This window comes from Ursus arctos, unplaced genomic scaffold (assembly GCF_023065955.2).
Source record: "Ursus arctos isolate Adak ecotype North America unplaced genomic scaffold, UrsArc2.0 scaffold_10, whole genome shotgun sequence".
Classification (NCBI taxonomy): domain Eukaryota; kingdom Metazoa; phylum Chordata; class Mammalia; order Carnivora; family Ursidae; genus Ursus; species Ursus arctos.
Window position 1 is genome coordinate 247,593 of NW_026622764.1, and position 22,719 is coordinate 270,311.

The 22,719-nt window shown below is 52.5% G+C and overlaps 1 protein-coding gene across 3 annotated transcripts in view; it reads left to right on the plus strand.

The window, feature by feature from the left end:
- Window positions 1-22,719, plus strand: part of RASA3 (RAS p21 protein activator 3) — a 107,504-nt gene that overhangs the window by 30,371 nt on the left and 54,414 nt on the right. The window contains exons 1-2 of one of the 3 annotated variants that reach the window (XM_044380191.3): window positions 10,331-10,836; window positions 12,462-12,579. The exons of 1 other annotated variant lie outside the window; for it this stretch is intronic. In XM_044380191.3, coding sequence (XP_044236126.1) covers window positions 10,818-10,836; window positions 12,462-12,579 — 137 coding nt within the window. In that variant the 5' untranslated portion in view covers window positions 10,331-10,817. Of the gene's footprint in view, window positions 1-10,330; window positions 10,837-12,461; window positions 12,580-22,719 lie in introns of those variants that run through there. One more of the 3 variants, XM_026488713.4, reaches the window with a different exon arrangement.

Below are 22,719 nucleotides of genomic sequence, written 5' to 3' on the forward strand. Positions count from 1 at the left end.
CCAGCTTCGGCTCGGCCAAGTGCATCGTTGAAGGTCATCCTGCACATGCAAATCGGCATCGGCTTGTGGGGATCCCTGAATGCCCGGCTGAGCAGGAGTTCTCTTTTGGGTGGGTAATGGGGTGCTTCTGAGGGGCGAGGAGGGAGAGACAATCGTGGTCGTCAGCCACACGCTAGCTGTAGAGGATGAAAGTGCGTGGAAAGTTTCGGAAAGGGTAGTTCCTTCTGGAGAGCGTGCTGAGGCTTCTGGGTCAGGCCACCCCGCCACGGCAGGGGTGGCTGTGCCTGGAGGGGCCCGTGTGTAGGTCGCTGGTGCCGCGTCCGTTCGCAGAGGGTCTCCTGAGGCCACGGGGAGGCACCCCTGCCGTAGGCAGTCCAGAGCCAGAGTGTCGATGGCGGGCTGTCATCCCGTGCAGCCAGGCGGGCTTCGGACAGTGAGTGAAAGCCCGGAGTTGCCCCAGGGCTGGTTAGAACCCGGGTTCTGTGTTCAGGCGCCGGCAGGGGCGGCCCGGGGGTCTGCCATTCTGACACTGCTGCTGGTGTGGGGAGCACGTCTGAGAACCACTGGTGAGATGGGCACGGAGCTGCCGGTCCTGGTGACTGGCCACCCTGTTCACAGAGGGGGGACTGAGGCCCGAAGAGGGGGGCAGTGCTGTCCGTGCTGCTTCTCCTGATTCTCTGCGGTGCGGGAGCAGACGGGTGTGTGCGTGTGGGTCTCCGGATGACTGGGCACTAACTCGGTATTTGAAAATCTGGTAAATAAGCGGAATCATCAAGCATTTACCCTAACTTTCTGTGTGAACTTTACTAACAGGTCACCAAATGGTAGACAAAGGGCAAACTTCTCTTTATAAAATCACTTCAGTTTATAAATTAAAATGAAAGGTAAAATTAGGATCCATTTTGCAACCTCTCATGGGTTAAGGGATCTGGCTCCATTTTTATGAGCTACAGAAGAGGCAGGACTGAGCGACAGGATAAAATTTGGAAGAACGCTGAGCCCTGGTGGAGGGGTCATTGAGCTGGGACGACTGGAAGAACATTCTGGAGTGCTGGGACCGTTCCACGTGTTGGTCTGATTCCGCGCTGTGCACATACATGGAGTCCGCGGGGTTGTGTTCACCGAGTGTGTGTTACACCGCACCAAGAACATCTCTATTTATACCCTTTCTTGCTCCGTCTGGGAAAGGACATCGGGTGGACAGTATCCTCTGTGTGATAACCACAGTCGCATGGAGCAGCCGCTGCCTTGGTCACAACACTGGGAACCGTCTGGACTTTGCCTTTTAAAATTGTGATAAGATGGGCATAACACAGAACTCACCACTTAGCCATTTTTAAATGTACACGTCAGTGGCATTTACCACCACCTCTCTTTAGTTTCACCCTTCGTAATCCCGCGGAGGGACACCGCGTGATCTTCAGGTAAACCGCCTAGGGCAGCGATGGCACTGCGTCCTGCTGCCCCCGCCCCACCCACATGTAGGTGCACGACTGCGTTGTCTCCACCTGCTTGCTGCGTGGACATTCACATGTGCGTTTCTGTGTTCAGTTCTTGTGTGTGTGCGGCCCACAGTGGGGTTGCTGGGGCATGTCCTAGCTGTTTCCACGGTGGCTGCACCACTCCGCACTCCCCCAGCCGCGTACAAGTACCGCACTTTCTCCACATCCTCACCAACATTTGTTATTTCCTTTTTAAAAACAATTCTGGCTGTGTTCATGGCAGAGTGGTATCTAAGTACGGGTTTGACTTGCATTTCCGTAATGACATGTGACGTCCAGTGTCTTCTCACGTCCATGTGGACAGTTTGGATATCTTTGGAAAAATGCCTTTCAGGTTCTTTGCCCATTTTTAAAGGGGTCATTTGTCTTTAGTTGTTAAGTTGTAGGAGCTCTTTATATATTTTAGATCCCAGAATACTCATCGGATATGTGACTTGCAGGAATCTTCTCTTGCTCTGTTGATAACCGTCTCCCACAGTCTGCATTGCCACCGATCTTTGCTCTCAAGGCCTTGAGATGCATCACCTGTTTCCCTGTTTCTCTTTATGTCGCAGCTGGAGGAAAGGGGTCAGTCAGCCTGGTGGTCGTGGCACCTTGCTCAGGAGTTCTTCCAACCCAGAGCACCCCCCCACCACCACCTCTCACCCCTACCTGGGGTGTTGGCACTGTCCTGGTGACTGGCCCATCTTATCATCAGCTGCCTTCTGTTGCCACCATCTGTCTTCTCTGTGCCCTCGCTTCTGGCAGCTGAGCAAGGGAAAGAGGAAGGGATTTTATGGGTTTATTGGGGGGAGCAGCCCCTCTGCCTTCTGCACATGGAGGTTAGCCCTGCTGGCATTTCAGTAATGCTGCCTTCCTTACAAAGGAGCAGAAACAGATGTGTCACACACGTGCATCTCATAGGCGTGATACAGCACTGTTAACATTACACGCACTAACATGGATATTACCTGTGTGTGAGGTCAGCCCCGTGCTAAGCTGTCATAATTGCCTTCACTCCTGGGGAGACCGTCAGACCACAAAATGCAAAGTGCTTGAGAAACAGCCTGGGGTGTATTTAACCAACCGAAAAGATAGTAAGTTACATAGGAAAGGGTCAGGCTTTCATCAGAAAGGCCTCTCAGAGTCTCTTTACCCCAGAATAACATGAAGTTTCGCTTTCGCCATGGACCTGGGATTTCCACCATCTGTCTATTTCCCTTCGGGCCAGATGCAAGTGAACAAAGGAATACCTTCGTTTAAAAGTCTTTCCAGAACTTTGTGTTTTGCACTGGAGGTATGAATGCCAGGCTCTGATTTTATAAGGAAGAAAATGGTTTTTCTAATCTTTTGTTAATATCTAAGAAATTTTCTTTCTCAGGCTTAAGCCAGGACTCTTTCAGAGAATGGAGTGGGGAAAAGAAAGAAAAACAAAGATAGTACCAAAGTGTTCAGAGCAGAAACAGCAGCCTGAAATCCTATGTTGGTTGCTTCCGAAAAATAAACCTAGATCTTGCAGAAGACTCTCTTTCCAGTGCGGGCTGGGAGGGGCCGTCTTTGGCCAAGTCGGGGTCTTATTTTATGTATCAAGGCATTGCTGCCCCTGGAAGAGGTTGCAGGTTGGAATGGAAATTTGGGCTGTTTAATGTATTTAAAGAGCTCTAAGAAATGTAGCAGTGCCTTAAACAGGTCAAGCTGACCTGAATGCTTCTTTTGTGTTTTGTCAAATGATGAGGACCCTTGGGCAGGCAGAGATGTGTCCTCCTCGCAGCCCAGAGCAGTGCCTGGAGGAGGCGCTCAGGTCAAATGGGAAGGGACCAGGCGAAGGGCGATGTGGAGGGGGCCGCAGTGTCTGGTCACAGCACGTGGCTGCGTGACCGTGATGTAAATGACGGCTTGCGGAGTTAGCATATTTCGAATCAACTTATAGAGACAATAGGTAAGATATTTATAGGTACAGAACAGGGTGAAATGTTGAATACTTGACATTGTAAAAAAATCATCCTTCATAACAGGGATCAACAGCTGATTTCAAATTGATCAGCAGAGAAACATCAGTGATACGCTTATTTAAATTGATGATGCTTGCTTGGGAACTAAGAGACAGAAATTAGTGAATGTGACTGTTTCTGGAGAGAGGGTCTGTGGTTGGGCCTGGGGCTGCACGAAGACTGTCATGTTTGATCTTGGATTCCCACAGCTGCCTTGCAGGTACTTCTGAACGATAACAGCAAAAAAGCATATATATAAACAAAGTATTTTAATGGACACCTGTACACACAGAATGTTTCCACCTCTCTCCACTGCCACTGAGGCTGTGAGCTGGAGTAGACCAGCCTCTGGAACCTCACGCTGTCTCCAGGAAAGGAGCTGGTTTTTCTCTCGGGCCGGCTCGGCAGGCTGGAAGCACACAGATGGACTTGGTTTGTGCGTGGTTCCAGCTGACCGCAGAAGCGCCCATGCCGTCACACGCCTGCTCGTCACACGCCCATGCCGTCACACACCTGGCTCTCTGGTGTCTTCAAAGCCAGTGCTCGGACCCAGACAGCGTAAACCCAGAATCACTCATGCTGGGGTGAAGGGCTGGGGGAGTTCGCTCTCCTGGCCAGAAATGGGACGTGGAAACCAAAGTGGTGCACCCCCGCCGCTGTGTGGGAAGTGGCAGAAATCTACGCCCGGAATATTTACTGTCTTAAAAACCTGTTGCCACAATCACCTCCCTCCCATTTTGCCATCGTAAAACAGAAAAATGAAAGAACAGGCATTTCTCTGATTCCCAGCGAATGTTTAATTGAAAAGACAGGCAGTAGTAGGTCAGTGGAACCTCATTCACTGCCGCTGGGACTGTAAAGTGTCACAGCCACCATGGGAAACGGTTTGGAGCCTCCTCAGACAGTTAAACCCAGAGTTACCACATCCCCCAGCACCTCCACTCCTGGGCGTGCTCATGTCCGCACGGAAACTGGTACTCAAACAGCCACAGCAGCGCTATGCACAGCAGCCCGAAGTTGGAAACAACCCAAGTGTCTGTCAGCTGAAGAATGGCTGAACAGATCGTGCAACACCCATACAGCGGAGTATTACTCAGCCGTGAGAAGGAACAGGTCTGCACTGTGAATGAACCTTGAACGCCATGCTGAATGAAAGAAGTCAGACGCAAAAGATCACATGTGATACGATTCTATTTATATGAATGTCCAGAAGAGCCGAAACTATAGAGATGGAAAGTAGGTTAGTGGTTGCCAGGGCCTGGGGGAGGCAGAAGGGATGTGACAGTTAATAGGTCCACGTTTATTTATTTCAGGGACATGAAAATGTTCTAACGCTGATTGTGGGGATAGTTGCACAACCTAGTGAATGTACTAAAAAACATTGAATTGTACACTTTAAATAGGTGAATTTTATGATACGCTGATCCTATTGCAATAAAGCTGTTAAGAGAAAAAACAGAAATCAAGACACACACGTGTACACACACACATACACAGACATATACACATACAAGCAAGTTAAGTGTATAAACACCTCAATGGGAGGAAACGGCGGGCTTTGGGCATGGCCCTGTGGCCCTGGTGTCCTCTGACAGACATTCGCCAGGTGATCTCTCTCAGGTGATCTCCCCTGTGTTCTCTCAGGTGATCTCCCGGATGTTCTCTCGGGTGATCTCCTGGGTGTTCTCTCGGGTGATCTCCCAGGTGTTCTCTCAGGTAATCTCTCAGGTATTCTCTCAGGGGATCTCCCAGGTGTTCTCTCGGGTGATCTCTCAGGGGATCCCCGGGGTGTTCTCTCAGGTGATCTCCCAGATGTTCTCTCGGGTGATCTCCTGGGTGTTCTCCCAGGTATTCTTCCCTCTTCCTCTTTCTTATTTGGGTCACATGATAACTCCTCTGGAGGTGGGAGTGCCAGGTGAAAACTGTTCCCAGGCTGAGGTTTCCTGTGGCACTGAGGGCATCCTGAAGACTATGTGCTCTCTTTTGTGTGGCCCCTACTTATTGGTACCTCCTGTTTACTGTACAGATGCACAGGGATAATGTTCTAGGAGGGCCCAGGCCCAGCCTGGGGACAGCTCAGATCCTCATCTTCACCATTGTTCAGGGGCCCTTACTCTTCCAGAAGTTTCCATAGTACCTCACTTTAGTTTCCTGCATTTAAAAAAAAAAAAAAAACTCAGCCTATTCCTGCCATTTGTGTCCCTGTTACATTCTTCAGCCTCCTCAGCTACCTCCTCACCCTTGTCCCTTCACTGTAACCTGCTAGAGATTCCTAATGCAACTAGTAGAAACAAAGCATAGAAGAGCAAAAGACTTTGGGGAGCAGAGCTGTGCTGGAAGGTGTGGAGGAAGCACAGACCCTATAGTCTCATTTTTTACCTGCCACAGGCAGTCTTCCGGCCAGAAATTCCCATTAATCAGGGGGAGCCCAGATGCCACTTGCGCTTTGGGGGTGGTGAAGAACTCCAGGGCAGGTGCACCTTGATGATAGACTGGCGTCCTTAAGAGTGGGGCCCCAGAAGACCACATGAGGGGTCAGGGAGGGCAGGCACACCCATGCATGTGGCTGGAGGGGCCCAAAATGTACAAGGCCAGGCAGTTGCCCCCTGAGAGGGGCTGCCCCCACCAGACCCACAACCATTTCAACAAGGGGAAGTAGCCAGCATGGCTGGATTTTCAGAGTTTTCAAAGGGATTAGAAAGAAATGTGAAACCACTTTATTTTTAAGTCACTAACTCATCCGCTAACTCCAAATCTAGAACTGTGTGGGGGGCAGTCTGTGTCTCATTGCCGCCTTAGACCAAGGGCCCCGGGCGGAGACCCGAGGGCAGGACCCAGCAGAGGCTGTTCTCCTGGCCTCGGTGGGGCCACAGCCTGAGGTCACAGCACCTGAGGGGCCATAGATCTGTGTCTTGTTGACAGTGTTGGCTCGTGATGGGGGATTGTCTTCCACTCTCAGGCTCAGAACAGTACAGCTTCCGGACAAATGGAACTCCAGGGCAGGGGCACCTTTCCCTAGTGGGTAAATGCAAAGTAACTGTAGGACCAGCAGGGGTGCCCCTGCCCAGGATCATGGGTGTAAACCCAGTGAGAGTATAGCCCTTCTCTGATGTGGCTCTGGCAGCAACCCAGTGGACCCCAGCATGCTCACTCGGGGGCATTAACTGTCTTTGTTCGAGTCTGCTGGTCTGTTAAGGAATGTTAAAAATAACAGCTGGATCCTGAAGTTGTAAAAGCAGCCAGCACAGTTCATCACGGTGGACCCGCTCAACTCGCCTTTACCGCTAGAGTGACCGCTCGGGAAGGGTTTGGTCACAACCACTGGTGGCTCTGCCTGGTCCAGCCTTCAAAGGGCGCTGCAGACCGGGCTGTTCCTTCATCTGGGCTGCCCTGTGTGCTTGTCTATCACATTTATTTTACTCTTCTCCAATCTGGGATACATGCATGTGAAATTAGATCAGAACGTACCTGGTGGGAACAGCAGAGTATCTCCTGTAGCTGCCGCATGGTGCCCACAGCACACGGCTCCCAGGCCCTCGGGACTGTGACAGATTCGATAGTGTGATGGCTGCACGGTGTCAGACATTCTCTCACTGGACTAATCCCGTGATTCAGATTATCTCCACTGCACCTGGATGGAGCTCCTGAACCTGAGGACGTGTGTGTGTCCTGGTATAGTTTTCCTCACAGCTTTTCGGCTTGGGAACAACTTGTGTCTCACAGCTTTGGGGCCAGGGATTTGGGGCCCACGGGTTGGGATGGATTTGGCTGGATGAAGCTCCTGTACCGTGAGGCCTTCATGGGGCTCGAGGTCTGCTGGTGGATGGGCTGGGCTGCAGGTCCCCGATGTGTGCCTCCTGGGTTGTGGGCCCACGAAGGTATTGGAAGGGCATCTGTGCTCGGGCTGTGAGACAGTGTTAGGAGCGGAAATGCCGGTCCGAGTCCATGGTGTGTGGAGTTCTAGCCTTGAGCCAGGTGGGGCCTCCTTGTTCACACCACCTTCTCTGCTGAGATGCTTCACAGCGGTTGTGATTTGTGCCCCGCTTCTCGTGGTGGACGGGACGAGACGTTGCCACATGAAGTGTGTTTGTGCACCCCTTATAGAATGAACACGACGCGCGCCCAGCCCGCCTTTCCTGCCTCCTGTGTGAGGCTAGCAGAGGGTTGCTCCAGAACAGTGTTTCTTGTGGAGGACTGGTGCGCTTCCCTTCCAAGTAAATTCTGAGAAGTGTGCCTTCTGCTATATTTCCATTCGTGCCACAGCTCCCAGGGAACTCGGAGCTTAACTGATCACTGAGTCACACATGTTAGGGCTGGATAGATATAATTTTCTTCTTTTCATTATATTTTGAACTTTTAATTTCCATGTGAACAGCCTTATTTTTTGAGAGAGAGAGAGTGTGTGTGCATGCAAGAAGCAGAGGGAGAGAGAGAATCCTCAAGCCGACTCCCTGCTAAGCACGGAGCTTGACCCGGGGCTCGATCCCACAACCCTGAGATCATGACCTGAGCTGAAACCAAGAGGCCTGGATGCTTAACCGACTGAGCCACCCAGGCGCCCCGTAAACAGCCTTATTTTATGCTTGTCTTCTCCCTACCCCATTACCTGTATTACAGATTTCTTGGAGGAAATCTGAAATGTGTATTAAGTGGTTCTTCCTGCATCATGATGCCCTGGAGGCAGAGGAGGCAGGTGTCTGATGACGGTGGCGTCCAGGCAGCTCAGCATGGAGTTTTCAGACTGAATCAGTGTGCGGTGGGGGAGGCTGCTTATAACTTGATTTAGAAATCCAGTTTTGTCTGTTTTTATGGAGTTTTGTTCTATTTAACGTCAAGTGATAAAATAGCAAGGTATTCAAAAATATATGTTCAGGGAAATAGAATATTTTCATCCTGAAATTGATCTTTTTGGGGAGATAGGCTCTTATGTTGTTATAACAAGCTATGCTGGCTACCAGACTCTGGGCCGTTTAAGTATTCTGAACCAGAATGACCGAAAGACCTGCGTAAATTCTCCCACAGTGTTCCCCTTCCACACGTGGAGGCCACTGGGCGGGGAGGGCCCACTAGGCCGTGTGGATGTGGTGGATCTGAGCACATGGAGGAGGAACCCCGGAGGCTCACAGCTAGAAGGAAGGTGCTTAGTAGAGCCTCCCTCTACATGCTTCCCTCTGATGCTCCTCCCTTCCTTCCCCCACCCTTCTCTTCCTGGGGATGTTGAGGGCACTCCAGCCTCTGTGCTGGGTGCTGGAGGGCAGCAAACAAGATCAGACCCCTCAGAGGTGATGCAGCTGCGTGCTGTCGCCAGCGTCATTCTTAGGGCACTGGGGTCCATGACCTCCAACGCCCCCTTTCGGGGTAGGGATGGCCTTGCTCCTCGGCACCCTTGAGGCCCTCCAGACTGGACAGAGGCTTCTTTATCAGGCTGAACCCCACCCCCCATCCCCCCAGCAGCAGCGAGGCATGGGCGTCCACACATGGGTCTTCCCTCTCTCTGGTTGAGCGGGAGGCTGAGGGTTCGGTTTTTCTGGCACAAGGATTGTTAGCAATGGTGGCTCGGGAACAAAGACGCTTGTAGAACACAACCTCTGTCGTCCTTACCCAAGGCTTCGTTCCTGGATGTCGGAACCAGAGTTGCTCATTCAGTGTCTTTTGTTTACTGTTTCTTAAGACCTTTTACTTCTGTTAGGTGTTTGGGGAAGGAATCAAGTTCCAAATGTGCTGTCTTCATCAAATCTGGTTCGTTCATAGCATACGTTCCAGACGTGGTCAGTAGGAGAAGGAGTCATATGAAAATGATCCTAATTTGGTTCTTAGAATGAAACCAAGGTTTGCTTTTCTTTTGCTTGGTGGTCACTTATTCATCCATTCACTCAGCAAATAATTCAGCACCTGCCGTATACTGGGACAGCTTTACTTTCCTGTGTAAATGTCTCCACGTGCTGAGAAGAGGGACATGTTTTTCCTTAGGGACAGAAAAGCACCGTAATACGCAGCCGGGCAGGGAAATGGCCTCCAGCCTTTGGGATAAGGAGTCAGTGTGGAAGGAGTGGTCATCTCTGCTGAATATGGTCGGGGTGGGACCCCCAAGAGCTGAGATGCCCACCCCCGTTCTGCAGCGGGGCTCCCAGCGGAGACTCGGGGAAACTCCTCATTCCCAGCCTGTTCGGTCCCGATAGGCCCCCAGCTTAAGGACCCTGGGCAGAGGACATGGCTGGGGTGTCTTTCCCTTCTCTCCGCACGGTACCCACCATGAGGAATGGCAGCTACTATTGCTTGTGTTCTGAGGTTCGTTGGAGAAGAAACAGGAACGAAGTCCCAGTTCTGTATTTTCCACCAGCGATCATCTCTCATGAGACTTTCAGACAAGTTTCTTTTCTCCTTTGAAGAAACACAGGAACTTGGAGCTAAATATCTCATTTGTTGCAAAAAAAATTCCAAAGGGAAGCATGGTAACCCTGATTCCCATCATAAAGTTGTCCTCCGAGAAGTCCACAACGTCGGGCTGGTTTTACGGTTAAAGATTTGTGAATGCTGCGAGAGTGACCAGTTCCCAAACCAGAACCGGAAGACAGAAGGGTTCGTTTTGGGGCTGGCGTGTGTGAGGTGACTGCTTTGTTGGGTCAGCTCAGCAGGAGGAGCCCTGCGTCCGCTCCTCTTGCCCCTCCGTACCTGCCCCGTCTCTCTGGAGATACCCGCGAACCTCGTTGTGCCCTTTGATGCCTGCGGATGGACACACACCCTGCATGCGTGTGCATATGGCCTTTCCCGGCTGCCGGAAGTCTTCAGAAAGTCTGTTTTCTGACATTTGACAACCAACTTGAAGCTTGGCTCAGATTCATGGCCGCTTACCAGATCGGCCATGTTTTCACGGCTGGACTCCCGTAGACATGGTGTGTTCTGGAGGATTGTACTGTTGTGGTTCTGCAAGAAAACATTCATTGTTATTTCCTTCTTCACCCGCTAGGAGCCTTTGATGATTCCCAAAAGAAACACCTCTGCAATCTTTTAAGTTAAAAGCTTCTTGGAGCTGGAGGAGCCTTGGAGAGCTACTGTGTTCTCGTGCTCTTACAGTGGGGGAAACTGAGGCTTGGAGAGTCAGGTCTCATGTTCTGGCTGTGCGCAGGAAGGGACCACGTGCGCTGATCACAGCCGCTGCTTCTGGAAATCCCGAAGGAGCACTCTGCTCAGAAATAAGCTGCATTGGCACAGAAAACCCCCACCCCGTTGCATGGGGGCCTGTAACGACATTAAATGAAAAGTCAAGAAAGCTCCAAACAAACTGAGTTCGTCTCTGCCCTCTTGGAGGCTCCGGCGTGCCCGATGGCAAACTGGCATCTTTTAAATGAGCTTGTTTCCCCCAAGTGAGTTAACGGCTGTTTTTGTTGGGAGGTTTTGGTGCTGAGTTCTGAGGAGCTCGTGCTCTGGTTCAGGGTTGGTTTCTGTTGCTTTTTTCAGTTTTGACAAGAATGAGGCAGTTTGGTCCTTTATGGTGCTACAGGTGTTAGCGGCTGTGCCTGAGTGGTCGTTGGCACGGTGCTGGACTCTCGGAACTGCCCAGTCTTCCATGCACGGGCTCGGCTGCCTGCGGCTGTCCCAGAAGATGCAGAGACAGGAAAGGCCTCTGAGAGGCAAGAGTGTGTCCAAGGCTTTTCTTCCTTGGAGGGGACGTCGCCTGGGCGTCCAGTCGCAAGCTCCCTGTGAGCGGGGCTGTGGCCCTGCTGTTCATGCCTGTGAGCTTCCAGTAGAGGACGCTAGATTGCGGTGTTGATAATGATCTCTCGATAGACCCAGGGTCCCAGGAGGAGTTGAGGAGTCGCTGCGTTTTCTGCAGGGCCGGCTGGGCATGCTGCTGCCTGCAGGTTTCCCCTTCGTGTGGGGGAGGGGCCATGGGAGGGAGACACTTGACCTACAGCGGGTCTCCCCTCGGGACTTACTTCTAACTGGCTAAGCGCTCTGTATTTTAAACAGCTGGAAGGGTGCCCGGGTGGCTCAGTCGGTGAAGCATCTGCCTTTGGCTCAGGTCATGATCCCAGGGTCCTGGGATCGAGCCCGGCTTCAGGCTCTCTGCTTAGTGGGGAGCCTGCTTCTTCCCCTCCGCCCTTGCTGTGTGCTCACTCTCTGTCCCTCTCTCAAATAAATAAATAAAATCTTTAAAAAAAATAAACAGCTGGAGTTCATAGTTTCGTCAATAAAAAAGAGTCCTCCTCCTTAATTATTGCCCCAGCTTTGATCTAATACTGTCAGATCAAATTCAGAATAAAACAAGCCAGGGGATGAATGGGTTAGCGGACTGTGGTCCGTCCGTACTACGAAATATCACGTAGCCTTGACAAGGAAGGGAGTCCTGACATTTGCTACGACACACGTGAACCTTGAGGCCATTGTGCTGAGTGAGATAAGGCCGTCACAGAAGGACAAATACTGAACGATCCCACTTCGGTGAATGACCTAGAGTAGCAGGATTCACAGACGCAAAGTGGAAGGGTGGGTGCTGGGGAGGGGAACGAGGACGTGTTTAGTGGGTGCAGAGTTTCAGTTTTGCACGATGAAAAAGTTATAGAGGTTCGTTGCACAACAGTGTAAATATGCCTAACACTACTGAGCTCTGCACTTAAAGGTGGTTAAGATGATACATTTTAAATTGTATGTACCTTACCATAATTTGCACATTTAAAACAAGGGGGCTGGTGTGAATAAAACAAACAATCCTAACTGTAGGCTAATGGATCCCCACTTCTATCAGTTTGTTTCGGAGGGTGGAGGGTACGTGTATTACCTCTCATTCTAACACCACACAGGTATTCTCTTTGGTATTTTGACTTGTGGTAGCAGGAAAGACATTATAAAGAGCTAGTAATGAGTGTACAAAAGAGAAAGCAGTGCATTGCTATGAAATAAATTCATTATTTGGAAATGTGCCTGTGATTAGCAAGGGAATGAACTAATTCTATGCTAAGTTGATGGTATATTTACATTTGCTTTTTAGGTGAAGCCAAAAATCTTCCCACTTACCCTGGGCCAAACAAGATGCGAGATTGCTACTGCACTGTGAACCTGGACCGGGAGGAGGTTTTCAGGACCAAAATTGTGGAGAAGTCACTCTGGTAACGTCTGCTGTTCCTTTACTCGATCCGTTTTCCTCTGTGTGGAGAGCACCCCGAACACGGGTGCCGTTTGCCGCTGTCCGCGCTGCTCCGTGTGAGTGAGGCACTGGGACATCCACACGAGCTCCTGCTTTCAGGGCAGTGCTGCTGCCGTCTTGGTGGCAGACGATGGTCTTCCCAGATGCTCGTGCCGCCCAGGACCGAGCGGCCTGCAGGTGCCTGGGGGAGCTGTTGCCCGGTACTGGGCGCCTGTGGGCACCGTCTAGTCAGAGATGAGCTGCAGGTGTGTACCCAACACAGCACCAGTCAGACATTTTGAGAGGTGAATATTTGGGAAGCTTTTTTTTTTTTTTTTTTACCACCTTCCTTTAAATTTTCCTAGAGAGACATATCTGAGATGGGTGTGGAGGTAATACTCACTGAGGAAAGGGGGCCTGGACCGCGTTCACGGATAGCGTTAGAGAAGGTCCGGTCAGAAGGAGCAGCACCTAACAGGTCCTCAGACTGAGGAATTTGCCACGCGGTAAGCACCTCGGTGCCCCTCAAAGTCAGCTGCGAAGGGCCACTCACCCCTGGAGGTCTCATCGACACTGACGTCTGCCCAGGACATGTAGGGTGGGCCGTAATCTTCATTTCTGACAAGCTCCCGGGATGCTGCTCCTGGACCACACCCCAGGGACAGGAGGTGAGGGCACCCTGAAAGTTGCAGCAGTTTACGTGGGGGGCGGGGAGAGAGGACCCAGAAATGCGAGTGTTAGCGAGGGGTGGGGATCGTGGTTTGCAGCCCGGGTGAAGCCAGCAAAGCTGTAGTGGGGTCCCGAGGAAGTCTCTCATCATCGAGTTGTTAGTGGAGTGGAGAAGGGTCCCCACGAAGCCTGCGACTGCCCCTTCAGGGTTAGAATTACGGGTTGTGTGCACCCGTGCAGACAGCTGTTTGAGTTGGAGAACATTTTTAGCTGAAGAATTATCTCCTTGCATATTGGTCCTTCTACAAGGGAAGAAACAGCACGTTCTGACCACTGACTGAACTTAGTGTTTACAAACCTGTTAGGGATCTCCTGCCCCTGAAATGGGGAGACACCTTTCGATCTCCGTCTGCTCCGGGCCCCCAGCACCGGGAGGCGCTCCTGAGGCCGAGTGGCCACAGTTGTGTGTGTGCCGGGCGTGCTAAGGAGTCTCAGAAATAATTTGTTGAAGAAAAGCAAAAAGCCTGAGACGTTTGTCAGGAGTCAGGTCTGGCTTTGGGGCTGGTGGTGAAGGTGCTGCCAGGGAGGGTGATGTTACTGAACCTTCTGGGTGACTTCCGTTATCCTGGCGCCAGACAAACCCTTTCTGTGTTCACGTGGTTGGTGTCAAGGCCTGGAGGTCATAAACCTGGAAAGTAACTGTGGTCTCGGGGAGGCTGGGCCCTCCCCAGACGTGCTGAGCCAAGACCTCTGGGAAGGGAGTCTATTTGGGAACCTCTGTTTTAGGCAAGGTTGAGAATGGGGGTCATGGTCTTCAAAACATTTTAGACAAGTTTAGAAATGGAAATCGTGGCAGTTCCTGGCTTTGGTGGTACTAGAAAATGGGAGGCTCAGAGCTAAATAAAGATAATGATGTCATAATACTGTCCTCTCGGAAAATCAGCCATCTGAGATACAGCCAGAATCAGGTGGTAGCCCCCAAGATGGTGTCCCAAGGAGCCAGTTAACTCTAGTCGGTGCCCTGAGGTAATGGTTTGGACTTGGAAACTTCATGCTCTCCTTACAGACAGTTTTAATTACCTTGGCTATTTTTGTTTACTTATTTATTTATTAGTTCAATGGATATTTATTTATTTTTTAAAGATTTATTTATTTATTTGAGAGAGAGAGAGAGCGAGCGCACGTACGTGTGGGTGAGGGAGGGGCAGAAGGGGAGAATCTGGAGCAGACTCCCCACTGAGCTTGGAGCCTGGTGCGATCCCAGGACCCTGAGATCCTGACCTGAGCTGAAACCAAGAGTCAGACGCTTAACTGACTGAGCCACCCAGGCGCCCCTCAATGAATATTTATTGAATGCTTCTCTGATGTACCAGACAAGGAGAGGGTGCTGCCAACAGAAAGTTAACCCTGACAGCAAAGAAAGACGCTAACACAAAATAATTCCAGCAGCTTAAAAAATATGGGTGCACTTGGACATTTAGTATCGAGGCAAAAACAGTATTCACACTGGTGGACCTTGAGAGCTGGTAGCCCCAGAGTTCTGCTCCATAGTGTAAGGGTGAAAAGGCAAGTCAACGCACCCATAAAAGAAGTTAGCAAAAGCTCTCTTGTGAGTTTGCAGGCCTGAATCCGTACCGTGTCTGTGATCCGAAAACCTCAGTCCGCGCACATGCGTTACCGTAGTCCTGGACTCGTAGTTTGTAACGTCCACTGAGGTGACGAAATGCCAGTCAAAACAAATCCAAACGTACCCTTCAGTCCAGGCCTCAAAGACTCTTCCTCTGTGATTGCTGAGGAGAAAATACTCAAAGAACATAAGGAGATAAAGTGTCGTGTGCCTTTGCCAAGAAAAACAACAGACTAAGAATCAGACCTGCCGAGTTTGCAGAGCGTCAGCCAACAAAGTTTAGTGAATTTGAAGTAATAAGAGACAAGACTAAAAACATGAATGGGATGAGAAATGCTAAAGAATGATGAACCCAGTTTGCAAAAGAACCAAATAGAATTTCCAGAAAGGAAGAACACAAGAATTATGAAAACATCACTGGACGAATAAATAGCTGACCAGGTGTGGCCGAAGGGAGAAGTGGTGAATGCGAAGCAAGCTCGGAATACACCTCAGGTCGGCAAAGAACTGGGAAAGATGAGAGAGGTTTAGGGACAGGACGGCATGGTGTCCACACACGTCTCGTCAGGACCCGTGAGGTGAGAGGCAAGAAGGGTGGGAGCCCTTCTGGGGCTCTGGGGCCCACCCACCTGAGGATAGCTGGAAGAAGGCAATATTTGAAGATTCTGGCTCGAGTGGCCTTGGCTGGAGCCCAGAAGCAGAAGACCCATCTGGAGGCCTGTGCCGATGTTGAGGCCAGAGGAGGAAGGCCCAGGCTCCAACGGCATCTGCCAGTGAGAAGGAAGTGGGCACACTGGGAGCCAAGATGGCCACCAGTGTGGGCAGGGGTCGGTCATCACCTCCGAGGAAGTCCCCTCCTCGCCTGTGCCATGGCCGAGGAGTCTTGCCTCTCCCCAGCATGCTTCCACCGGCCTCAGCGTTTCCTCTCAGATTGGATGCTCCATTTGGCTGAGTCACTGTGGGAAATAAAGAGCTTCCACGTGGTCTCTGAACTCAAAAGAGCCAGAGGGCTTGGCGGCCTGGCCGGGCTTCTGGGGCAGGGTAGGTCTTGAGCTCAGCTGCTGCTTGTACCATCTTCAGACTCAGCCAGACGTGTAGATGGAATGTGTCAGAGAGAAGGGGACACACGTCTCCTTCCCTTCTTCTCCCCAGCGGAGGGTTGTGCCTGGGGTCCCTGGGATGGCGACTGTGCTGCACAGGTGTCCCCAGCACTCACTCGTGTCTACCCTTCGCTAGTGATTCCTCAGGAGGTATCGTAGGGAAAGGCCCTGGTTTGTTCTTTTCTTTCCTTTTGATGTGGGAGAGCAGGTGCTGGGGGGAGGCTCTGCTTCAGATCAGCTTGGAAGAGCTCGTTGGGTCAGACGCTGGGAGCACAAGCCCTTTCCTCCTGGCCTTGTCCCTTCTCCACAAAAGTGACTTTGGGCAAAGTTTATGTCTTGCTAGGAAAACTACTTTCCTGATGTTGAGGGTGAGCTTTGTTCACACGTAACTTTTGTGGCTATAATCGTGTCACCACTTAAACGGCAGCTCATCGTCTGCTTGCTGAAACTCGAGGCTCCAGGGCGTTGGGCGGCCAGGTCGGGGCTCACAGGCAGCTGGACGGCCTGGGTCATCTGCAGAGAGCACCTGCGGACCCCACCCATGAGAGTCTACCTCCTGCTTCCAAAACAGGGATGGGGAGGGTTACACCGTGGACGAAATCACCATTTTATCCAGTAAAAGAAGCGTATCCGTGTTACGTGCACAAAAGAAGTTAAAAGCAAGACCTCTGAGGTGCTGGGTTAACCTGCTCATGAGCAAGAATATTCCACAAAGTCCTAGTGTTTTCGTTTCCTTTTGTTAATGTATGTGATTATTGCGAGGATGACATTGCCTACTTTCCCACAAAGTCCCCACAACATGTACAAACAGCTTCGGGGTGGGGGAGGAGCTGCCCCACACTTCCTGATCTGACCCTCACGTGGCCGCTCTGACTGGGGGGGACCATGCTGAGCCCGCTCCCCACGGTCGCTCCGGGACCCCCGCCCACGGGCAGTCACCGTCTGCCTCCTCTCACCTGGTTTCGTGTGTGTTGGGGGGGAAGGGGCCACCACCTGGTGCTGGCCTGCAGCCCTGACTTGTCTCCCTCAGAGGCCGGGCTCTGGCGGCTGCTCGCGGCTTCTCACCGTCTAGCGGGCACGGTGCTCCCAACGCGCAGGCCGTGCTTGTGTCCGTTGAGTGTGAACGGCAGGTCACAAAGCTGTGTTCACAGTGAGATTCCCTTTTATTCCAAAAATGGTCTGGAATCTGTGGACATAATGTCGGTGTGGTTGTTTTGGGGGGGGGTAGTAGATTATAGGCGATGTTTTTGTTTTTGCTTTTTTACATAAGATTAGAAGTTAGGCAGTAAAATAACTGCTTTCTGGAGCAAAGTGAGGAGGGGTTAGCTCGTCACCATGTTTATCGACACGGGCGTAATTACAGCCCCTCACATCCTGTCGTTCCTGCTGAGCCCGTTCCCGAAGGAGAGGTCGTTCCCGGGCAGGATGGGTGCGCACTTCCAATCTGGAATTAAAGGGGTGTGTGGGTCTGAGACGTGGCAGCGCCTTTCTGCTCGTACTGAAAAATGTCAGTTGCTCAGAAACCGGCCCTGCGGTGCGCCAGGCACGACTCCAGCAGGGACGACCCCGAGGCTCACAGTCTTGCGGGGGAGAAGCTGTCTGGGTTAGACTCTGGAAGGGACGGTGAGGGTCTGTGGTTCGGGAACACAGACTCCATTTTCTTGGAGGTTTTTAATAAAAACCAAGTCGTTGACGAACACTGACTTTGATTTATGAGGCTGTACACATAACAGTTTCTCCTAACATTTACTTTTAGTTCTGATTTCTCCAAGTTTAAGTTTAAAAAAAAGTCTTTTGGACATAAATGCAGGCTTTACACAGTCCTTGCCAGTGGGAGTAGGTGAATTCATGCCCCACAATCTTGAGGTGCTCCAGGGGGATCCATCCCCCCCACTATTCTGGGGTTCTCCGGGCGGGGATTCATCCCCCCATTCTGGGGTGCTCCGGGGGGATCCATCCCCCCACTGTTCTGGGGTGTTCCAGGCGGGGATCCATCCCCCCCACTGTTCTGGGGTTCTCCGGGCGGGGATCCATCCCCCCCACTGTTCTGGGGTTCTCCGGGCGGGGATCCATCCCCGCCACTGTTCTGGGGTTCTCCAGGTGGGGATCCATCCGCCCCACTGTTCTGGGGTGCTGCAGGCGGGGATCCATCCCCCCACTGTTCTGGGGTGCTCCAGGCGGGGATCCATCCCCCCCACTGTTCTGGGGTGCTCCAGGCAGGGATCCATCCCCGCCACTATTCTGGGGTGCTGCAGGCGGGGATCCATCACCCCACTGTTCTGGGGTGTTCCAGGCGGGGATCCATCCCCCCCACTGTTCTGGGGTGCTCCGGGGGGATCCATCCCCCCACTGTTCTGGGGTGTTCCAGGCGGGGATCCATCCCCCCGTTCTGGGGTGCTCTGGGTGGGGATCATCTCTCCATGGTCCTGCTCTAGGAGGAATCCCCAGTTTGGGTCCTGGTGCTTGGGGAAGAGTGTGAGCAGCTCTGGGTGTGTTTCCTGCCTGGTCCTGTGCCTGCCTGATGCTGACCTGGGGCTCCTCTGGCCCTGCCTGCCAGGCTGCCACCCTCGAATGTCTGTCCCTTGATCTGCGGCAGCCACCATGGACCCTTTAGTGCTTCACGCCCGCATCCCAGCATGGAGCCCCACGAGTGCAGGCAGCGATGGGCCCAGGTGACACTTCAGCCCAGCACAGGGACAGACACTGATCTGACTTCCGACTCTCTGCTTCCTGGGGGAGGCTTAGCTACGTCCCTCCTGTCCCTGCTGCAAGTGCACAGAATGCCACACGACATGACACGTGTCCCTTGTGGGACCAGAGCAGCTTTCATCGGGTGCTGCGCCTCCCTGGAGGCTGCTGTGAGTGGGTCGGGTGGTGACGTGAGTCAGGTCGGGGTTCAGCACAGAGGCTGAGCACGTGTCCTCCCGTGAAGACGCAGCGGGGGCTGGGGAGGCAGGCCACGCAGGGGTTCAAAGGAGGTCTGAAGGGAGTGAGAAGAAGCCAGGAGGGTTTCCTCCTGCCTCTGAGAGCGTGTGGAGGGGACTGGCAGTGGAGGCTTGTGCCTCCGAGGCTCCTTTCCGGAACCGTGTGTCACAGGCCTTCCTGGTGCCCGTGCCCGCTGCAGATGTAGACGCGGACGCTGCCGGCTCGGCGGTCCCTGTCGGAGCCTGCGCTCCACTTCCTCGGTGTTTCTGGTTCTTCTCCTGTGGACGTTTGAACGGTATTTGGTTTAGTGAAATTTTAATCCAGCTTTTAGTTAACGACTGAGGCACATTTTATTAGCTGAACTCTGAGCTGTTTGGAGATAGGCTGGTGCCCTTTCTGGAAAACCCACCCTGCCTGCCTGGCTCCTGGTCCATGTCGGGCTGTGGGGGAGGCCCTGAGTTCCCTCTGGGAGCCTGGATGCTCGGTCCCCAGTGTGGCCTTCTCTGTGGCATACGACCATCGTAAGAATGGTCCTCTACAGAAAGACTCGGAGTGGGGTTCCTTATTCTTGGGCAGCCTTTCCATCTTCCCCAAATCTGGAGCAGCTCAGGCAGCCCCGCCCCTCCGCTCCCCTGCCCAGATGTTGGGAAATGGACTCTGGCGTTTGCGACATAGCATGAAACCAGAGAAAACGAGGCGCACAGCTGTTTTCCCGTGAGCAAGCATCGTGGCCGCAGGGCTAGCAGCCTTGGTGTGGGTGGGGCGCTGCCAGCCTCGCGCAGATGCTGGGAAATGACTCATGGAGAAGTCCGCGGTTTCTCCGTGGGTTCCCGATGAGGCCTGTCTGAACCTCTGTTCTGCACATCTGGGCTCTGGGAGGAGTGGGAGGAAGGCAGGCGGTTTCCCCTTGTCGAGCTACTTACAGATCAGCTCCGTTTTCGGCAGGAGGATGTCATCTTCTCTCTTTGTGAGAGTTCACTGGATTTTGTGAAACTGCATTTGAGCTCCTCCCCGTAATTACGGAGGAAAGAGCTTGTCACTCCGGCCAGCCTCGGAGGCGGGTGCCGTGGTACACACTCACCCCTTTCTGTCAGATGCAGTATTTAAGGCAAGCCAAGTCCTTTGGGCTGCTTTTTTCTTTATTTGGAAAGAGGGCTCTGGAGCCCTAAGGCTGCAAGTGGGGCCGACTGTGTGGGGCATGAGTCATGCATCTGACTGCTGCTGACCCTGGCTGGGGACAAAGCGGGGTCTGTGTGGAGAGATAGCCCAGGTTAAGCTGCTAATGGGGAGGAAGGGGAGGCTGGGGGCTGGGGCCCCCTTTGAGTTCACCAGAAAGAAGACATTGTCTTGCCCGGCACATGGAGAAGGGCGGGGATGGGAGAACGCTTCGGTTTCCCTTCTCTCTGGGAACATGCTTCTGACTCTGCAGCCTGCGAAGAGCAAGTGCAGACTTTCCTGTTGACCCAGGACGGGGGTGGGGTTGTCCAGATGACCGTGTTGGTGTGTCCTGGGGTGGGGGACACTCGGGAGGGGTACCCGCTCCGCTTGCAGCCCATGTCCACCCTCCTGCCCCGGCAGACGTCACCGCTGCGCGGGCCGCCTCAGCTCCGGAGGGCAAGAGCCCTGCTGCTCTCTGCCGGGGCACATTTTGGAGAAGGCAGGACCACATGCCTGTCCTTGCCCATTGATAATAGAGAGCATTAACCACTTTGTGGTGTTTCCAGTTAAAAAGGTGTTTCTTACATGCCGCGTATCAGTTATTTATCTTCTCATCTGTGACACAAGTTGGAAAATTATCAGTGGATTAACGTCCTGAGCATGAGCTGACATGGATATAGTGCGGGCCGGAGGCATTTCGGCAACAGCGTTCACACACGGTTGGTTGACACAGAGCCACACCGGTGATTTAAACTTTCCCCGTGAAAGCGTGAGGTTCATTTTGCCGTCAGATGAGCCAAGTTTGTACATGTTGGTAAGACTCCGTGTTGGTGGGCGCGTGGACTGAATCCGTCCTCGCTTTCTGGAGGGCCGCTCCGCGTGACGCCCCGGAGCCTTCCGACAGCGAGTACCCTTCCACCAAGCACGTGCGCCGTGGGAGCTCCTGAGACCACGGGACAGCCGTGCACCAGGCCACTCTGCTCCGGGCGGTAGGCTGGACAGTGCCCGTCGGGCTCGGGTCGGGCGAGAGTCCCGCAGATGTGCTCCCTCAGTCCTCAGGGCTGTTTGGCGACAAACGTATTACGTACTTAGTTGGAAAGCGGTCTATGGCGTGATATAAAGGAAAGGGTGAACTGTGCATCAGGATAGACAATGTAATCCTACTTTTATTGTAAAAATATGTGTTTCCATCGTATCTATTTCTGTTCTATGTTCATAGATCTTCAGAGAAAAAATCTAGGATATACCCTATAATGTTAATTCTGGTTTTCACTTTCTGACATCTTCATGTATTTTTAAAATTTTGGTTTTTAAAAAATGGCTTTATTGAGATATAATTCACATACCACATAACTGCCCTCCTTAAATGTACAATTCTGTGGCTTTCAGTATATTTGGACTTGTATCCATCAATTTTGGAGTATTTTTGTGTCCCTTCACAACCCGTTTCTTGCGGCCTTGGCCCACTTTCTGTCCTACAGATTTGCCCGTTTGGGGCATTTCATGAACAGTGTGTGGCCTTTTGTGGCTTCTCTCCCTAGCGTCATGATTTCAGGGTCGTCTGCGGGTAGCAGGTGTCCGAGCTTCGCTGCTCTCGGTGCCTCATGATGTTCCGCGGTGTGGACGGACCACACTTGGTTCACCCGTTCCCCTGCCGGTGGACGTTTGGGTTGTTTCTGCTGTTTGGCTGTTGTGAGCACTGCCATAAACTCGCATGCACAAGTGTTTGTGTGGGTGTGTTTTCCCACTGCTCTGGGCTGCACGTCTGGGAGTGGGCTTTGTCGCGCCCTTTCGAGGAGCTGCCACGGTTCCGGTGTGCCTTCCTGCAGGCTCCAACTTCTCCACAGCCTCATGCTTGTTATCATTATTTCTAGTTAAAAGTTATAGGAAGCATTCTTATCCGTGAATATTCCTTTTTTCAAAGCAAACAATTGAGAGCATAAAGGAGTAAAGAAGCACAGGGAAATTCTAAGAACATACATGTGAGTCTAATGAATCCACATACCGTGGAAAGAGTGTCTTCCGGGGTACCTTGGTGAGTTTGTGTAGTCAGTGGGGAGCTGGTGCCTGCAGACGGGACCCGTCAGGACTCCGCCAGCCCCTCAGGAGCACGTGCTTACCACCAAGGCTGGGCGTCCTGCTGCCTTGAGTCACGTGGAACGTGGCTGCCTGCAGTCTGGCTCTCTCCTCGGGGTGCAGGCGCCCCCTTCGTGTTCCCGTGGCCTCTGAGGTGAAGCCTTGCCCGAGTGGCAGGCCTGAGGGTCTGGGATGGGGTTCTGTCTCGCTGAAGAGAATCCGTGTGCTGCCCGTGTGTAACACACGATTAATCTGGAGACTGTGATGACCTCGCAGCTGGTGTCAGTCTTGTGGGTGTGGAATGAAAGGTCTCCTCGTGGCCGGCCCATCACCCTGGAGAGGGTTCTCTGGGGTGAGTGAATTACGGTTGGTTCATGTGGAGTGTAGACGACTGGAGTCCCACCAGCAGGATGGGGTCCCGGGCAGTGGGTGGGACTGTTGGTGAGAGAAGAGAGCACAGTCTGGGTTCACGGGGGCTTTCCCCAGAGATACCTGCCACTGGACAGACAGAAATGTGTGGGCGTACGACTTCATGCGAGGCCTGGGGAGGCAGTTCTGATGTCTGCAT